The sequence below is a fragment of the Mauremys reevesii genome, linkage group 2, assembly GCF_016161935.1.
Source record: "Mauremys reevesii isolate NIE-2019 linkage group 2, ASM1616193v1, whole genome shotgun sequence".
In the NCBI taxonomy this organism is placed as follows: domain Eukaryota; kingdom Metazoa; phylum Chordata; order Testudines; family Geoemydidae; genus Mauremys; species Mauremys reevesii.
Window position 1 is genome coordinate 224,072,643 of NC_052624.1, and position 18,547 is coordinate 224,091,189.

Below are 18,547 nucleotides of genomic sequence, written 5' to 3' on the forward strand. Positions count from 1 at the left end.
GAAAAAGTAATGAAAATCAACATAAATTATAGCATTCCAATAACAATCTTAGGTATAGAGAACAAAAATGAGTAGGGTTGTATGTTTAATTTCCTGTGTTAGCCTAAACAGATACATGGGTGGTTTGTTTGTTTTTCACCCACTTGAACTAAGGAAACAAACACCTTTTTATTAAGACTTTTGGAAGATTTAGAAGAAGATTTAGAAAAAGCAATGCACGTTTAAAGCAGTAAAAGCAATATAGGAAAACAATGTGTGTTCCATTCTATGCATCCGAAGAAGTGAGCTGTAGCTCACGAAAGCTCATTCTTAAATACATTTGTTAGTCTTTAAGGTGCCACAAGTACTCCTGTTTTTTTTAATTAGAGCAGTGGTTCTCAACCTGTTTAACATTGTGGGCTGCATATATATGCATTGTGTGGCCCTGAGAATGTCAGATAAGTTGTAGCTGTGTGCTGATTGGGCCGTGTGTTGAGAACCTCTGAACTAGAGTATAATATAAAGTTAAAGTGCACTGCAAGGTTGCTTCCTATGGTTAAAAGTTGAATTAAGTCCACCTGTTCAATTTCATGTTGGATAGATTTTTCCCTCTTGGGTAGTAACACTGTAACTCTCAAAATCTCTTCAGGTGTAGAATTTGGTGCTCGAATGATAACAATTGATGGAAAACAGATAAAACTTCAGATATGGGATACGGTAAGCATAATAAAAATGTGTTCTTTGTATATATATTTAAATGCATTTATTTTCTGTAAAGATTAAATATTCACTACGGTTCCTATAAATTTTTATATTCAAAGTACTACTTAAAAATTGTGCAGTTTCTGCTGTTAAATGAATTTAGCACTCAGGAACAAAGACAAAACTCCATAAGAAGATGGGAAGGAATAGAAATATGTAATAAGTACTTGCTAGGTATAAATCGTATCTCTATTTGTACCTCTGAAGCATGTTGTGGCAGTGTGAACCTTTCATAGACATGAAATCATTTTCCCTGTGTATTTAAAGAGAGAGGCTGCATTTTTAATATTCACTTTTGTTTCATTATGAGGATAACCAATTTAATTATAACTGAGTGTTTGTTTTTTAACTGTGTAGTTTCCTTCACTGCTTGATTCTGTCCAGGAGGCGCTCAACAATTTATTTATTTTTAAACTTACAAACTCGCTACTGACAGCGAATTTTTCTGTCTCCCCCTTCATCTACCTCTCATATTTGTGATGGACAGACACGTGGCCCTTACTAAGTTCAAGTTTCCTCATTTGGTTAAATTTTCTTAAATGTGAATATTTCCATCATTCATGTGTTTATTTTTTTTATTTTCTATTTGAAATTTGTTAAAATATAACTTAAATTCAGGAACAAGTAATTGGTGTTGGTCAGGGGTTTATTTATGGTGACAGTGGCTTAAAAACTGCACTCAGTTTAAGGACCCATATTTTTCTAAGTCTAAGAAATAAGTGATGTGAGAATTTGTTGCATAAACTAGATAATGAGAAAAATATCTTTCTTTTAATAAATCCCCTCCTGTTCTTGGAGCTTGTGGCATCAAACCCAACATTTCCTGTATTTCCAAATAGAGACTCTCCAACTGAATAATGTTATATGTATTTATTACCTTTTTTTAAAAAAAGTGAATTTCTGCAAGAGAAAGCATAACGATCACAAATGTCTTCATTCATGAGACCCATAGTAGGATTTTTTTTCTGAATATACTTTGCAAATGCTCTGGGTTTGGATGGAAATGCCAGTGCTGGCTTTGGCAGGTCAGTTATTCAAGTTCTAGTCTCTTAAAATCAATTACTAAAAAACAAAAGGTGTTTACTAACACGAGATAAAGTTCACCAACAAAAAGACTAAGTTAACACACAGATGAGTCTTCATTCTGTGAACCAGTTTTTGTGATCTTCCTGTAAATATCTCTTTACAATTCTTCACCTATTTTGTGGTATTTTCTTCCTGTTTTGTTAGTAATATGCACTGTCAGAAAATGTTCTGCAGACCATAGTCTGAGAACTCCTACTCTGTTGCCTTGGACTTGCTTCTGAACTTGGGTAACTACAGGTTTATATCTAAATATTCTGGCCTGAGTTATGGCTGTGGAAGGCTCTGAATTTAGTTAGTGTAATTCTGCTTTATAGCTTGTACAGTTAGTATAAAGAAGTTACGCTGAGAGTCTAAAGTGGGGCAGGCTCAGGCCAGGGGACAAGTTTAGTTGTGAACCCGCTGGCCATATCTTTAACCATAAGTAGGGCCCTACCAAATTCACAGCCATGGAAAAATGCGTCCTGGACCATGAAATCTGGTCTTCTCTGTGCTTTTACCCTACACTATACAGATTTCAAGGGGGAGACAAGTGTTTATCAGATTGGGTCCTGACCCAAAAGGAAGTTGCAGGGGAGATCAGAGAATTATTTTTTGGGGGTTGTGGTATTGCCATCCTTACTTCTGCGCTGACTTCAGAGCTGGACAGCCGAAGAGTGGTGGCTGCTGCCTGAGGGCCCAGCTTTGCAGGCAGCAGCACAGAAGTATGGGTGGCAATACCATACCATGCCATTCTTCATTCTGCGCTGCTGCTGGCGGCAGCTCTGCCTTCAGAGCTGGGCTTCTGGGCAGCAGCCACCACTCCGCAGCTGCCCAGCTCTGAAGGCAGCGCCAGCAGCAGTGCAGAAGTAAGGGTAGCAGTTTCTCCCCTTCCCCCACGCGTGCGCGCACACACACACAGTAGCCTTACATACCTGGCCCCACAACTCCTTTTTGGGTCAGGACCCCTGCAATTACAACACCATGAAATTTCAGATTCAAATAGCTGAAATTATGAAATTTACGATTTTAAAAATCCTATGACTGTAGAAATTGACCAAAATGGACTGTGAATTTGGTAGGGCCCTAACTATAAGCTTATTTTGTCTTTAACCTGGGTTCACAAGGGGAGTAGTCGATACCTTCAAATAGCTTTTTCCAATCCAGTTTTTTCCTTGTGTGCAAGGACCAACATCTGAACCACAATGAGGGTTTATAGCTAAGTTGTAATCTCCATTTCACCTATAAGTACCTCCATCACAGCTATCTTTTGAGAGATCCTCTAACTTTGCATTCACATATGTTTGGTTATACATTGGATTCCATCCTGATAAATACAACTTTGGGTTATTAGCAACATTTTCCCAAGAACCAATTCTGTCCCATTGACTTGAATGTTAATAGAATTTGGATATTAGCAATTGTCATGCTGCTTATTGACAACTTCTTTGGAAGAGGTGTTCCCCATGTAATTTAATTTATTGGCTCTGAGTCTGCAACCTGGAGATTACAAGAAGGGGGGGGGCACAAGGCTGCACAGTTCCTCAAGTGTCCCTGTTCCCTGTTGAAAGCCCCAGCTGCAGGCAGGTTTACAGGGCTGCAGCTAGCAAAGAAAGCAGTGGGACATGCCACGCCTGGCCCCTCAGTGCCAGGGCAAGGTGCATTCCAGAGAGTGCAGGGGGAGAGAGACAATGGAAAGCCCTGGGAGCCCTTGCCAGCAGCCTCCTTTTCCAGCCTGTAGTGCTGGATCTCCATCAGGGGCTCTCCTGGCATTTGGACTGCAACCTCCTTCTCTTTTGTTGCCCCGCCTCCACTTCACTTAATGGCAACTTTCAGAGAACGGCAACTTTTTGCTGGCAACCGAGAGGTTGGCATCCACTGTAGTTGTAATATAGGTTCAGTGTCTGAGAGCACACATGTTCCTGTTTCAGAAACTGTCTGAACACCTTCACAATGGAAGAAGATTCTTTCTGATTCCTTCAGTGGTGGTGTATCTTGTGTTCATCAGGAATTTCTCCAAAGTTCTCCTGTGTGTGGCAGCAACAGAAGTAAACTAGGTCCTTGCTTAAGATGTGGGTTTAAGTGGGAGAAGAGAGGGAAATGTTTCCTGTTGCCCTTACCAGGTTTTTATGATCTTGTTAAGGAAGCTAAAATTGCTTCTGCAGATAAGTGTAGGCTTTATTTAAAACCTGAAGAACTCAGCAGTGTTCATGTTTTCATACAATGATCTCAGTCTATTTTACCAGTAGTAAACAGCAGAAGCTTTTGGTTTCTGTGACTTAAAGTAGATCTCTTTAATATGTTCAAAAGAATGGATTTTAATTTCACAACCTGAACATAATAGGCACAGATGTATCTAATTTAGGGTGGGAAGCATGGGCACTGGATTTTGCACTTGGATATCTTGTTCCCTCTAGAAATCCAAACTGTTTTTGAGATAAGGATCTCAGAATGCTGAGGATTATTCTGAACTCATATGTTACTTTCTAGGTACTAAAAAGTGTCCTAAAAAGATAACTTTATCTGTGGACAATTCAGCAGCTATTTGTTTTACAAATCTTTATGGAAAAGCTTACTCTTATGAAAAATGTGTCTTGAATAACTTTGCAGGTAAGTTACATTGCTTTTACATAGGTTTTACTAGAATGCCCTGAATTAGGTGGAAGTGAACCAAATTTTTCTGGAATAAATTATTGCAGGGTGGATCTGTCATTTACTCCTGGTGGAATTCTGTGCCAAAAAATTAAAAATTCTGTGCACAATATTTTAAAATTCTGCATATTTTGTCAAAATAACATAATATAATCACGCCATTTTCAATTATTTTGGTAATTTATTTCAGAATACCTGTCAGCAAGTATGTCTAACAGTACAGAGCAAAAAAAAAAGATTCAGGAAATGTTTTTTTTGACAAATAGATTCTTTACTAGGCAAATTAATACAGAACTTTGAGTAATTAATTTAAACTACAATACAGAGAGGTATTTCCCACACCCCTCAGAAGCAGTGCAAAGGCTTGGGAGGAGTTGGGGGTAACAGAGGCCCTGAGGGAAAGGGAGTGAACCTAGAGGATTGTTGGGTGTGGGTGGGAAGTATGGAACAGGTTTTTTTGCAGGGGAGGGAGGGAGGGATTGGTAAGGAGTTGAGGAGTCTTGCCCATGCTGACCTTGACTGATTTCTAGCTTCTCCCATTCAGTCAAGCACATCTGCCCCTGTCCCCTTGTGGCCCTGCAGCCCCCCTCCCATTCAGCCCTTGGCTTAATGCTGTCACCCCACTAGCTCCTGAGTTCCACAGGCAGGTAGCTGTGATGGCCATAGCTGGCAGCTGGCTGTTACTGACGATCAACTGGCTGCTGGCTGTTCTGGCGCCACAGCAGCCTCTAATGGGGGAGAGGCAGAACTGCGGAACTTCTTGGGCAGAATCTATTTTCTGCGCAGAAAAACAGTCTGCGCTGGACATGAATTCTGTGAGTGCGCAGAGGTGCAGAATTCCCCCAGGAGTAGTCATTGTGTGAAAGTGAGGCTCGTGTGTGGTTGGCTTCGCTAATTTATTTACACATCTTGGGTATAAAAATATTTCAGAACTACAGTTTAAGGGCACATATCCGTCTCCCCTTTCACTCCATCTAAAATATTTTATTCCATAGCGCAGTCGTGGGGAGCCAAAAATCCCTACCGTGTTATAGCTGAAACCCCGTTATATCGGGGTAGGGGAGGCAGGGCTCTGGCGGTGATTTTAAAGAGCTCCGGGCTCCAGCCGCTTTGGGGAGCCCCAGGCCCTCTAAAGCGCCGGTGGAGCCCCGCTGCCACAGCTCCAGGGTAGAAGCGGCAGGGCTCCTGCGGTGATTTAAAGGTCCCGGGGCTCCCCGCAGCAGCCGGAGCCCTAGGCCCTTTAAAGCGCCGCCAGAGCCCCACTGCTACCGCACTATACGCGAACCCGTGTTATATCAGGGTAGAGGTGTATAAAGCCAAGCAATAAGATCCATTTATAGGTCTCAAATGAAAACTGCAGGTGTGTATTATACACTGTACAGTATGGTTGATTACAAGCATCTTTCTGGCGTAGTAGGAGGGGTAAGGTTCACTGCTGTGCAGGGGGCCAGCATATGTCTAGTGCACCACTTATATCCCACTTAAATCTTCAAAATAGAGTTTAGGTGGGATTTAGTGAAGGATTAGTGAATGACCATTTGGAATTGTTTAAGAACATTTTACTAGATGTCCAAAAAGCCGTAATCCCAAAATCAAGGAAGATGGCCATGTGTGATGGGGAAATGAAGGAATATTTAAAAAATATTTAAAAAAACAAAAACAAATGGAAGAAAGGGGAAGTTGATGATGATAAATATAAATCAGAAGCTAAAAATTGTGGGAAATTGATAAGGGAAGCAAAGGGGCACAACAAGAAATCTATGGCCAGCAGCTTTGAGGACAGAAAGGAGGAGTTCCTTTAAGTACAGTAGGAAAAAAAGAATTCTAACCATGGTATTGGTTCATTGCCATAAGGATAAGGTAGAATTATCAATAGTAATGCAAAAAAGGCTAAAGTGTTCAATAAATATTTTTGTTCTGTGTTTGGGGGGGGAATAGATCATGTTGTCCTATATGATAGCACTCATTCTATTCCACTAGTATCTCAGGAGGATGTTAAACAGCAGATACTAAAATTAGACATCTTGAAATCAGTGGGTCCAGGTGGCTTGTATCTAAGAGTTCTAAAAGAGCTGGTGGAGGACCTTACTGGACCGTTACTGTTTATTTTTCAATACGTCTAGGAATACCGGGGAAGCTCCAGAAGACTGGAAGAAAGCTAATGTTGTATGCTATTACATAAGAAGGGTAAATGGGATAACCTGGGTAATTGTATGCCTGTCAATCTGACGTCAATCCTGGGCAATATAAAGGAGTGACTGATATAGGACTTCTTTAATAAGAATTAAAGGAAAGAAATATAATTTAATGCCAATCAACATGGGTTTATAGAAAATAAATCCTGTAAACTAACTTGATATCTTTTTTGTTTATGAGGTTACAGGTTTGGTTGATAAAGGTAAGAGTTTTGATGTAATATACTTAGACTTCTGTGAGGCATTTGACATAGTACCGCAGGACATTTTGATTTAATAAAAAAACCAAAAAAACCCAAAACAAAACACAAAACTAGAAAAAAAATCAAATCAAGATGGCACATGTTAAATGGATAAAAGCTGGCTAACTGATAGGTCTCAAAATGTAAATGTAAATGGGGAATCATCATCAAATGAGTGTGTTCCTAGAGGGGTCCTGCAGGGATTGTGGTTCTTGGTCCTATGCTATTTAACATCTTTATTAGTGACCTGGAAGAAAACATAAAATCATCACTTGATATAATTTGCAGATGACACACAAATTGGTGGAGTGGTTTAAAAACAAAAAAAATGAAGAGGACAGATCATTGATTCAAAGTGATCTGGATTTCTTGGAAAACTGGATACAAGCAAACAATATGTGTTTTTAACATGGCCAAATGTAAATGTATATATCTAGGAACAAAAAATGTAGGCCGTACTTACATGATGGAGGACTCTATCCTCAGAAGAAGTGATTCTGAAAAAGATTTGAGAGTTGAGGTGGATAATCTGCTGAACGTGAGTTTGTAATGCAATGCTATGGCCGAAAGGGCAAATCCAGTCCTTGGATGAATAAACGGGGGGAATCTTGAATAGGAGTAGAGAAGGTATTTTATCCATCTATTTGACACTGGTGCAATTGCAGTTGGAATACTGATTCCCATTCTGGTGTCCACAATTCAAGAAAAATGTTGATAATTTGGAGAGGATTCAGAGAAGAGCCATGACAATGATTAAAGAATTAGAAAATATGCCTTATAGTGATAGACTCAAGGAGCTCAATCTATTTAACTTAATAAAGAAAAGGTTATGGGGTAACTTGATTATAGTCTATAGACACCTACATGGGAACAAATATTTAATAATGGGGTCTTCAGTCTAGCAGATAAAGGTATACAGATCTATTGCATCTTACGATTTCAGCTTTACGCAGTCGGCAAAAACAAAACAAAAACAAAAAGAGAGAAAAATAACAATTTTAATACTGTACCTGTAGTGCGGGCAATTCCGCCCGCCATCACATTCAATGTAATTTTGACTATACGCAATTTTCGTTTTACACACTGACTGCGGAACGTAACCCCAGTGTAAGATGTGAAAGACCTGTAACATGATCCAATGGCTAGGAGTTGAAGCTAGACAGATTCAGTCTGGAAAGAAGGCTTAATTTTTTTTAAACTGAGTAATTAACCATTGGAACAATTCATCAAGGTTCATCATGGATTCTCCATCACTGACAATTTTTAAATCAAGATTGGATGTTTTTCTGAAAGATATGCTCGTGGAATTATGTTGGGGAAGTTCAGTGGCTGTGCTATACAAGAGGTGAGACTAGATAATCACAGTGGTCCTCTCTGAGCTTGGAATCTATGAGTAGGTGTTTTATTGGCCTTCTGCATGGTGGTGAATTTAACCCTAAAAGTCTAACTATACTTTTGACACATAATAAACTTGTCGCAAAAAAAATTTTTTATTTAGTTTTGTGGTAAAGTTTAGAGCTTAATAGCTCTTGAAACCTTTAGTAAGGGCCCTACATTTCTAAGGTACTTTAATGACATTGGGTTGGTGGTAGTCTATGGAGCATCTTGCCTCAAGCATTTTGAAATTAAGATCCTATTTTGATCAGAAGTTACCATTCTACAGATATCCGTGGGCCTGTGTGAAGCAAAGTGATGGCCTGTCTAGTTCATAAGGAACAGATTGACAGTATTGCCAACTCCAACAGTTTTATTTGAATCTTTGGGCTTTTTGGACTATTGGAATACATAAAAATCTCATCTTTCATTTTAAAAAGTTTCTAGTCTGCATGGTAGTTGGGTGACCAAACAGCAAGTATGAAAAATTGGGACGGGGTGGGGGATAATAGGAGCCTATATAAGAAAAAGACTCAAAAATCGGGACTGTCCCTATAAAATCAGGACATCTGGTCACCCTACATGGTAACCTAGCAAAACTTAGGAACCTTAGGCAGAGGATTGCAGAATACCTATGGGAAAGTTTCCTAGAGATCACTATAGAGGATTCCCAGGACATCCCAGTATACATTAACAAACTTTTCCTCCAGGCCCCCACAGGTTGTTGTTAATTTCTGACCCTTATCCATCCTTTTTCCATGTAACAAAGTAAATGAGAGCTCAATCTCCACACACCATGCAGTATTAAAGCAGAATGAGCACTTACCGGAGCTTCCCTTTCCTGAATCATGTGTATCAGAGCTGGAGTGCTGGGACTGGCTAGACTCCTCCAGAGTCAAAAAGAGGTCCTGATTTGCCATGCCACCGGACAACCCTAGTGACTTTTGTCGACAAAACCTGAGTCAGTGGGGCTGTGACAGAAGTGCTGCAAAGGGCTCCCCGTGCTGCCCCAGGAGCCTTTCAAAAGCAGGGTAGCTTCCCTCATGGCTGGGGGCTTATCATCGTCGTCCTCGCAGTCCTAGCCGGGATTGCTGCTCTATCCGAACCTCTGTATTATTCAAATCCCTTCCTTGTCCTGTAGCATAAGATATGTGCTGTGGAGGTTTGGATAATAGGGTTTTGGATAAATGGGAATATACTGTATTGGCTTTTACAAGGAGCCTGAGTAATCCTATTTCTTTGTCTATTCCATATGAACGTATAATACAGTGTCAGACCCATTTTTAATTTTGTATTCAGCTTCCAGTCTGCTCTTTTCATAAATGTCATTCTTGGCATCATAAGTAGTTAAACTCAAATTGGTCCCACCTGATCAGACTTGTAAAGTAGTAATATGAAGTCTTTTTATAAATGTGTGAATCAATGTATTTAATATAAGGTTATTGGAAAAATGTAAAGCTTATTTTATGGCTGCTTAATAAACACTGCTTTTCTCTTTTCTTTTCTTTTTTTTTTTTGCTGGTACCAGGAAGCCTTAACGTGTATGTGTTTCAGATTAGCAGGGCTTAAAATTATACATATTTAAAAATCAATTGTAGGTGTGTATCTACCTGCTATTTTGGCCTTCTTTTTGAAATGTGTTTCTGCAGTATATTTGATACACTTTTTTTAGTATAAAAGACACTACTCATTAAAGAGCAAGATAATTAATTGCATATAAATCTAAATTTATGGTCTTCTCTATAGAAACTTATTTATCCACTCTCATTCTATTTAGGGTAAAAAGAAACTACATTTAGGTAGAGTGTTGAGAACATATATCTATCTGAGGGCATGCTTGATGTAGTGGCTGATGGTTGTGCCCTCAAACAAGTGTTAAGTACTGAGCTGTAAATTCACTTAGCACCTCTGTCAGGTGGTGTTGGTAATAACTAAGGTTGATTATTTGTGGCAAAAAATGGCAAAAGTGATGACTGTTCTGGCAATGAAATAAAATTATAGACTTTTGGTAGCTTTTTTTTCCAAGGGGAAGTCATGGCGCACAATATTTTTCATGAAGGGAAATTACGATATGACTTACAGCACATGGGGTTTGAAGTTATTGTATGTACATGGAGCCAAATTTGTAAAGCTTCATAGAACCACTTGCTCAGTAGCAGGCTAGACAGGGTGACAAAGACTACGACTTTTCATGGGGTAGAGGATGGAGAAACCTGTCGTTTTTTGTGATGGCATTTATGATCGTGACAAACAAGCAACCTTAATGTACAAGTATTTGTGGCAAATGCCTAACCATATCAGACTAGCATAAATACAGTCTGATGTGATTTCAGCATATCACATCTAGTACTTCGGAACACTGATATTTCTGTTTGGGAGAAAAATTTCTTTGAGTAGATACATCCCTAAGTGAAATATATGTCTGTATGTGCCCAGCATGCAGGAGCTGGAGACTTTTGCCTAGCACTACTTATAGAGGGTCAGCACTCGCACCTCGTGGCTTTGACCCTTCTTCTGGCTATATAAGGCAGTGCCACCCTGATCCCCCTCAGTTCCTTCTCGCCACCTGTGGCTGGAGTTGGAGCTCTTTGTGGTTGTAGTCTCTCAACCTTGCATTTAGTCTTAGCCTAGTTTATTGTAGTTAGTGTTAGTTAATAGTGTTGCCCAGTGATACCCTCACCACGGTTTAAACACTGTTCTTCCTGTGTAGGGGTGATCCTCAACAGCTACCCCCACTTGCAGTGCTTGCTTTGTCTCAGTGAGGCCCACCTTTAAAGAGCAGTGTTCAATTTGTAAATCATTTTAAAAATGGACTCAGGTGGTGCAGGACCTTTTGTCAGAAACAGCACCTGCTTGAACAGGCTATGCAGCCTGATCCAGTACTGAGGCCTTCCTTGGGCTGAATATCATCCTCTGGCTCAGAGAGTGCTGCCACCTCTTGTTCCAGAGTATGCGCCTTGCCAAAGGGGCAGAGGAGCCATTCTCTGTTGTCAGTGCTGAGGAAGAGGTCTCATTAAAAACAATCTGGACTGCTCCAGGTTGCAATGTGACACCTCTGCCTTCCCCAAGAAAAGCATGGACTGGCATAGAGCTAGTTCCAGTGTGTGGGATGGCATGGGTACCTCTGACCCTTCCCCAGCACCAGGTTGGAAGGGCAGAAACCCCATACCATTGACTCCAATTCCAGCCTCCAGGGTCTGTTGAGTCCGGTACCAACGAGGGAAATGTCAGTCACAATTGTGTCCATGTCATCAGTGTACCAGGCAGTCGCAGACCTCTGCCTTTCAGTCCCAATGTCACCATTGGTCCAGGAATTCCCCAGGGCTATGCCACCTGTGGTCCCTCCAATGGAGTAATCCACTGAGCCTCCATGTCTGTTGACACTGCATCCTGATACTCCCCTTCCTGTGATGGCGATGAAGCCGGTACTGGAATCGGTGCTGGGGACCTATGGCACCAGGACTCTTTGGCCCCACGGCATTCGATGATGCAAATGCTCTCATGGCGGCTCTCGCTACCTTTGATGCATTTGGGCACTCCAGTACTGCTGTTTCTGCAGGGACCAAAACTACTTGTGTCCACCAGCATGCTTGGTACTGACAATACCACTTTCAGTGAGGGCGCCAATTCACACCTTGTTCTGGGCGTCAGATTAATCGGGCCACCTGTTGGCTCCTTCAGGAGTTTCTTCATCCATGTTGCTGAGATTCTAAGGCTCTGAGTCCAAGTCAGAGTTGTCATCCTCGCACTCCGCATCACCCAGTGAACTCGGGGGCCTATCAGTGGACCAGTATGGTTCCCCAGGTTGGCGTGTGCCCTGTGTCCAGGACAGAGGTCCCTGGCCACCAATATTGGTCCCTGGTCCCTACTGGCCACCAATATCAGTGGCCTTGGGCTCAGTGGGATGCTCCTCATTTGCAGAGATCCTGTTCTTTGTCTCATTTGAAGCCGAATTCTCTCACTAGGTTGACAGTGGTGACTTTGGACTGCAAGCCCAAGCATTGGTGGTCTTTCTATGCGGAGCCAATGTAGTCTTTCCTCCTGGGTAAATCTTCCCGGGAGCGAGAGCCAGTTTTGCCTCAGCCAAGACCTTCATTCTCATAACCAGACAATGCCGTGCTGCCTGGTTCATCCTCCCCTTCTATTCCGAAGGACATCTAAGGCATACCAGGACCACTTATACTGCATAGCCGCATCTCTGGGTAGAGTTTCTCCAAGACAAAACACAAACTAATGGACATTTTACAACCCATTGTCCTCAGAAAGTGTCCCCTCCCAATCAATGATGCACTCCTTGAACCGGCAAGAGCTCTGTGGAATACACCAGCCTCTGTGTCACCAGTGGCATAATGCATGGAAAAATGCTACTTTGTTCCCAGGGATTTGAGGGGTTCTGTTCCCTCCTGACCCCAAATTTCCTAGTCGTAATGGCAGTAAACAACAGGGCAGGTTCAAGTCTATCCTCAAGGACAGACACTCCACTTCATAGTCCTTACAGATAAGGATAAAAAATCACAAGCTTTGTTGGCCAAGTATAACTTCCTCAATTGGTCAGCCATGGCTAAATTCAAGGACTACTTGCCTGAGGCCTCATGTGAGAAGTTCCAGGCATCCCCTGCAGAAAGCTGTTTCATGGACAAAACGTCCTTGCAGTCCACCCTTGTTGTTCCAGACATCTTGGCCAGAGTTATGGCTTCAGTGGTAACTAAGAGGGTGGGCTTCCTGGTTGACGTCCGGAGCAATCTCAATCTAGGGCTTGCTCTTTGACAGCCAAGTCTTGTTCTTGAACAAAACTGATGACACTTTGCACTCCTTCAGGGATTCCAGGGCTAGCTTGTGGTCCTTAGGAGTATACATGCCATCCACACAAAGATGCTAGTATGGGGTACAGCAGCAACAGTATTGCCCACAGCATTGCTTTGTGCAAACTTTTCCCCCTGAAGTAACTTGACTACTCTAGAGAGAGAGAGAGATCCCACAAGAGGAAGCAGTCGGGCTTGGACTTTGGACAGTCCACATGTCTTCCCTAGGCACAGGCCAAGCATCCATTTTAACTTTTTTTTCTTTTTTCTTTTTTTTTTTGTCCGGAGCAATGGTCTAGTCATCACCCTGTCCCCTGTATTTTTCCCCTGCTCCCCGTCCCTTTGGGGTCAGCCTGGCCTGCTTTACAGTACTTGGGGCTGATTACCTCAAACAGGTGGGACCTAGACATTGGCAGATTGTGCTGTGTAATCCAGTTCCTCTCCACACCCCTTTCCTGACCCCTCTCATGAGACACTGCTCATCAAGCAGGTCAGCTCTCTGTTGAAGTTGGGAGCGGTGGAGGAATTTCCCCAGAAACACTGGGGCCATGGCTTTTACTCTGGGTACCTCCTGATACTGAAATCCAAGGGCAGGATGAGACCTATTCTCAACCATTCTGGCCTCAACAAATTCATCAAGTACATGAGATTCCACATGGTCACTATCAGCTATCCTCCCACACTGTCTCAGAATGACTGGTTCATGGCTCTCAATCTTCAGGATGCTTATTTTCATGTGATTCTACTGAGTCACTGGAAGTTCTTGCATTTTGCGATAGGCGAACGCCACTTTCAGTATATGATTTGCTGTTCAGCCTCTCTTCTCCCCCTGAGTCTTCACCAAATGCATGGCAATGGTCCTGGCATATCTCAAGAGGAAGGGAATCCACGTCTTTCTGATTGGTTGCTGAAGGATGGCGCCAAAGAGACGGGTCTCGCCCATGTCAACACCACATTGTGTTGCTCAACTGTCCAACTCATTTTAAACTCCACAAAGTCAACCTTGGCTCCCACTCAAAAACTTGAATTCAGTGGGGCCCTGTTATAGTCCATGAGATTGAGGGCATTCCTGCTGACCAGCCGCTTCCAGGCAATTAACAGCTCTGCCTCAGTCTGCAGTCTCAGCCATCAACAACAGTCTGTGTGCGTCTGAGGCTGTTGTCCAAGCAGACATGTGGCGCACACATGGTCCAGTTTGCCAGGTTGCACCTTTGCCCTCTTCAGATGTGGTTGAGGACAATTTACCACCCTCCCCAGCATTCTCTGGACAGGTTGGTTCACCTTCCTCCACTAGTCCTGGATTCCTTGCACTAGTGGGAGTTCCCACATAATGTTGCCAAGGAGTCCCTTTCACTCAGCTCTCTCCAACCAAGTCATTGATTACCAATGCTTCCCTTCTGGGTTTGGGGGAGATGGGGCACATCTGGACTCATTGAGAGTGCAGGGCCTGTGTTCAGAACAGGAAGCCTAAATCCATATCAACATGTTGGAACCTTGAGCCATCCACAGTGCATGTTGTGCCTTCTGGGACTTCATCATACACTCAGTGGTTTGCATACTCACAATGCAATGCACCATGTGAACAAGCAAGGGATAACATTCCATGTTACTGTTTCTGGAGGCAGTCAACCTGTGTCAATGTTTTGTATCAAAGATGACATCACTCCGGTAGCAATCCATTTGCCAGGGATGTAAAATCATCTTGCAGACCCTCTCAGCCACGAGTGGTCCTTGAAGTGTTCTCTGGGTCGTCTTTGCAACATGGGGCATCCCTGTCATCAAGTTGTTTGTGATGGGGGAAAACAAAGTGCCACCTGTTCCGCTCCCGGAGGGGCCTCAGTCCAAGCTCCCTCTCCAACAGCTTCCACTGCAGCTGGAAGTAGGCTCTTTTGTCTGCCTTCTGCTCATTCCACAGGTCATCCTCAAGCTCAAGGTAGATCGGGCCAAAGGTCATTCTCATTGCTCAAGCTTGGCCGAGACCGTACTGGTTCTTAGACTTCCTTGCTCTATCAGTTCAGCCTCCCATACTGCTTCCTCTCCATCCCAACCTCCTCACTCAGGACCATGACTGCACCCTCCATCCTGCAATCAGCTCCCTGCACCTAATGGCATGTATGCTACATGGCTGAATGAAGAGGAGGAGCAGTGCTTGGTGGCTGTCTGACAAGTCCTCCTCAACAGTAGGAAGTGCTTCACTAGGACAGCCTACTTAGCGAAGTGCAAGAGGTTCTTGGTGTGGTCCTTGACCTGTGGGATCCAACCGACAGGGCTCCCATCCGGGACATCTTGGAGTACCTGCTGTATCTTCGGAAATCAGGCCTTGTGCTCAGTTCATTGAGCGCATTTGACAACGATATCTGTGTTCCACCCTCTGACTCAAGGGAAGTCCGTTTTTTTCCAATGCCATGCTGACAAGATTTCTGAAGGGGCTTCTCTCCTCACATCCTCCAGTCTAAGAACCAGTTCCCTTGTGGGACATAAACACAGTCCGGGCAGGTATGATAGGCCCTTCATTCAGTCCCTCCTGTCTCAGAAAACCATGTTCCTGATTGCCATCACTTTGGAAAGAAGAGTGTGAGAGTTGCAAGCCCTAATGGCTGAGCTACCTTATACTCAGTTCCCCAAGGACAAAATAATGTGACCACACCCAAAATTTTTATCCAAGGCAGTCTCTCAGTTGCATCTGAATCAAGCAATGTATTTACCTGTGTTTTTCCCTGAGATGCACTCTTCCCCAGAAGAACAACGCCTTCATACTCTGGATGTCAGATGATATCTAGCCTTTTACCTAGACAGGACCAAACCATTTTTGTGTTTCTCCTTCCTTGTTTGTGTCAGATGCAAATCACATGAAGAGGCAAGCAATCTCTGCACAGATCACCTCTAGATGGATACCATCCTGTATTAAGACTGGATATGAGATAGCTTTGGCTACGCCTCCTCAGCGCACATGGGCTCACTCCACAAGAGCACAAACGACATGGATAGCGTTCCTCAGTGACATTTTCGTACTGGACACTTGGTCAGCAGCCATGTGGTCATCCATGCATATATTATGGGACCATTATGCTATTTCTGCATCTTCCAGGGTGATGCAGGCATAGGAATTGCAGGACTGCCCTTCTAATTGCAGTAAACTCCAAACCCCTCTGGACTGGGGTACTGCTCGCAACTCACCTAATTGGAATACATGCCTGCATCTATTCAAAGAGAAAAAGTTTTGTGTTGGAGTCTCCTCTCAAGCTTTTGGTGTGAAGGAACTGAGGGGGGATCAGAGTGGCACCACCTCATATAGCCAGGGGAGGGGCTACATCATGTGGCGCAAGCACCACCACTCGAAGGGTACTGCTAGGCAAAAGTCTCTGACTTAGGTGTGTTTGTGCCAGAGCGCCAAGTGGAATACACATCTGCATCACATCTCGAAGAATCAGTTACAGTAAGTAACCCATTTTTTACTAGTGTTTTACTTTCTGTGAGTTTGAGAACTATTCACTCACTAGGAAAAATATATTTGTAGAGTTCATGGAGCTTCTGGGTTTAGAACTAAGGACAGAGTTGTAAAATCTTATTGGCATCCTGTCTGTGGTGCATATAAACTTTAACAGCAAACTGAGAGTAGCACTTTTTAACTTTGTAAAGATGTATGTGTGGGCGTAGCACCTGAAGAGTGGCTAGAGTCCTGTTTTGTTACAATTGTTCAAGAAAGCATTTTAAAAAATATAATTTTTAAAGTGTGTGTTTGTGTTGCCCGCAGTGTGGTTAGGGCATAAGCTTTCAATAAACAGTTTAAGTTACTGGTTAGCCTGGGAGGTCATAATGTTAGTTGAGGAAACCCATATACACCACAGCAAAACTCTACCAAAGTATTCTTAACAATGTGTGTGTGTTTTTATTTTTTATTTTTTAATATTATGGATTCTTTTGTAGAGTAGATACGGCCTATGTCACTCTTGCTAGTGAACTCTTCTCCCTGATTCAAGAGGGCCTTTCTTGGAAGATAAGCTTATTCAGTGGGAGTAAGTTCCCTACATACCCAGTATGTATATCTGGCAGAAGCCTCTCTTTTGATAAAATAACAGATTAAGGATACATGGTTTCCTTTTTCAAAAATAATTCTTAATTTCAGCTGAGTAACAATATTTTACTACCTGTAGGGCCTTCTCCACATAAATGTTAGTATGTCCTAATCCTGCTCAGTGGCATTTTCTGACATTACTAGAAGACATATTGTATGTGGCTTAGAATTGGAGGTGAACATTTCACATCTCAGCATTTATAACATGGTTGTCAGATGCTGGAGAGCCTTTCTCTTGGGAAATGGGGGAAGGGAGCTCAGGGTTTGCTGCTGTGCATTTCTGCATTTTCCAGGAGCTGAATCTTGATTAGGCCTACTCTTCTGTCCACTGAACCTGTTTAACTTTCTGTATATTGTTTTCTTACTGTACAGTTGACTAAATACATTTGTCATTAGTTCCCTTGCCCTGAAGAATTTAATACTGTTATATATGCAGAAATGGATCTTTCCAAATAGAAATAGTACAGGTGACTCTTCTCTGAAAGCTGAATGATGACACTTCCTAGGGGTTAGGGACATTTTGGACTGCACAGAGGGGTAAAAACAAACTGAAGAATCTTAACTATGACCATAAATATGAATCAGTGGGCCACATCCCTTGTGCTGAGAGACCTTTGTAACAGAAATTCTTATCTACAAAAAAGAAACTGCCTAATTTATGCAGGATCTCTGGTGTTTGATTCACCAGTGGGTATGAAGATGACTCTTACATCCTGTTGCCTTTTGACAAGCATTATATATCAAATAGAAAGGAAACTGATTAAGTGTAGAGCAGAATGATATGAAATTAAATTCTGAACCATTTTCTGTTTTTCATAATAAAATGATTACTGAAAGAATTCCATCTGAAGACTGTTGAAAGCTGGCAGCAGTTTATGATATAACGGATAAAATCTGCATCCTTGGCCTTCCAACAACCTTTACACCAGCAGATGGTGGGCGTAAAGATGTCATTCATCATTTATTTACAATGGGCTTTATTTATTCTAGTGTCAACAGCTGCCCCAGGGAGCGGGTTATTGAATTCAAATGTGAAGCTCTGGGTTATTTGCTTCCTTTCAAATTTGTCTTCAGAGCTTAGTTGCTAGGAGTCCATTCTGTGTTCTAATAATGATTCATGTATTGTGAAGCCATTCAGTAAATTGGGTTGTCAGGGATTGCCAAAAAGGGTTTAGAGGTCTTGTTCCTGATCTTTCTTTCTCTTTTTTTTATTTTTTTATTTTATTAATGACATTCTGCTGTAGTCATCTTCTTATATGTGACTTTTCTTTCCAGAACTAGTGAGGTTTTGTTCTCCAAGTTCTCCCCCCTACAAAAAAAAAAACCAAAAAAAAAACCTCAATGTAATTTAATAAGTTGGTAGCTTTTGTCACAGATGGTAATTTAATAAATGAAATAACTGTA

The 18,547-nt window shown here is 42.2% G+C and overlaps 1 protein-coding gene across 1 annotated transcript in view; it reads left to right on the top strand.

Annotated features, from left to right (window-relative positions):
- The window catches only part of RAB2A (RAB2A, member RAS oncogene family), an 81,606-nt gene that overhangs the window by 26,954 nt on the left and 36,105 nt on the right, over positions 1–18,547 (top strand). The window contains exon 3 of the mRNA XM_039523538.1: positions 629–696. Within this exon, the coding sequence (XP_039379472.1) occupies positions 629–696 (68 nt within the window). The remainder of the gene's footprint in view (positions 1–628; positions 697–18,547) is intronic.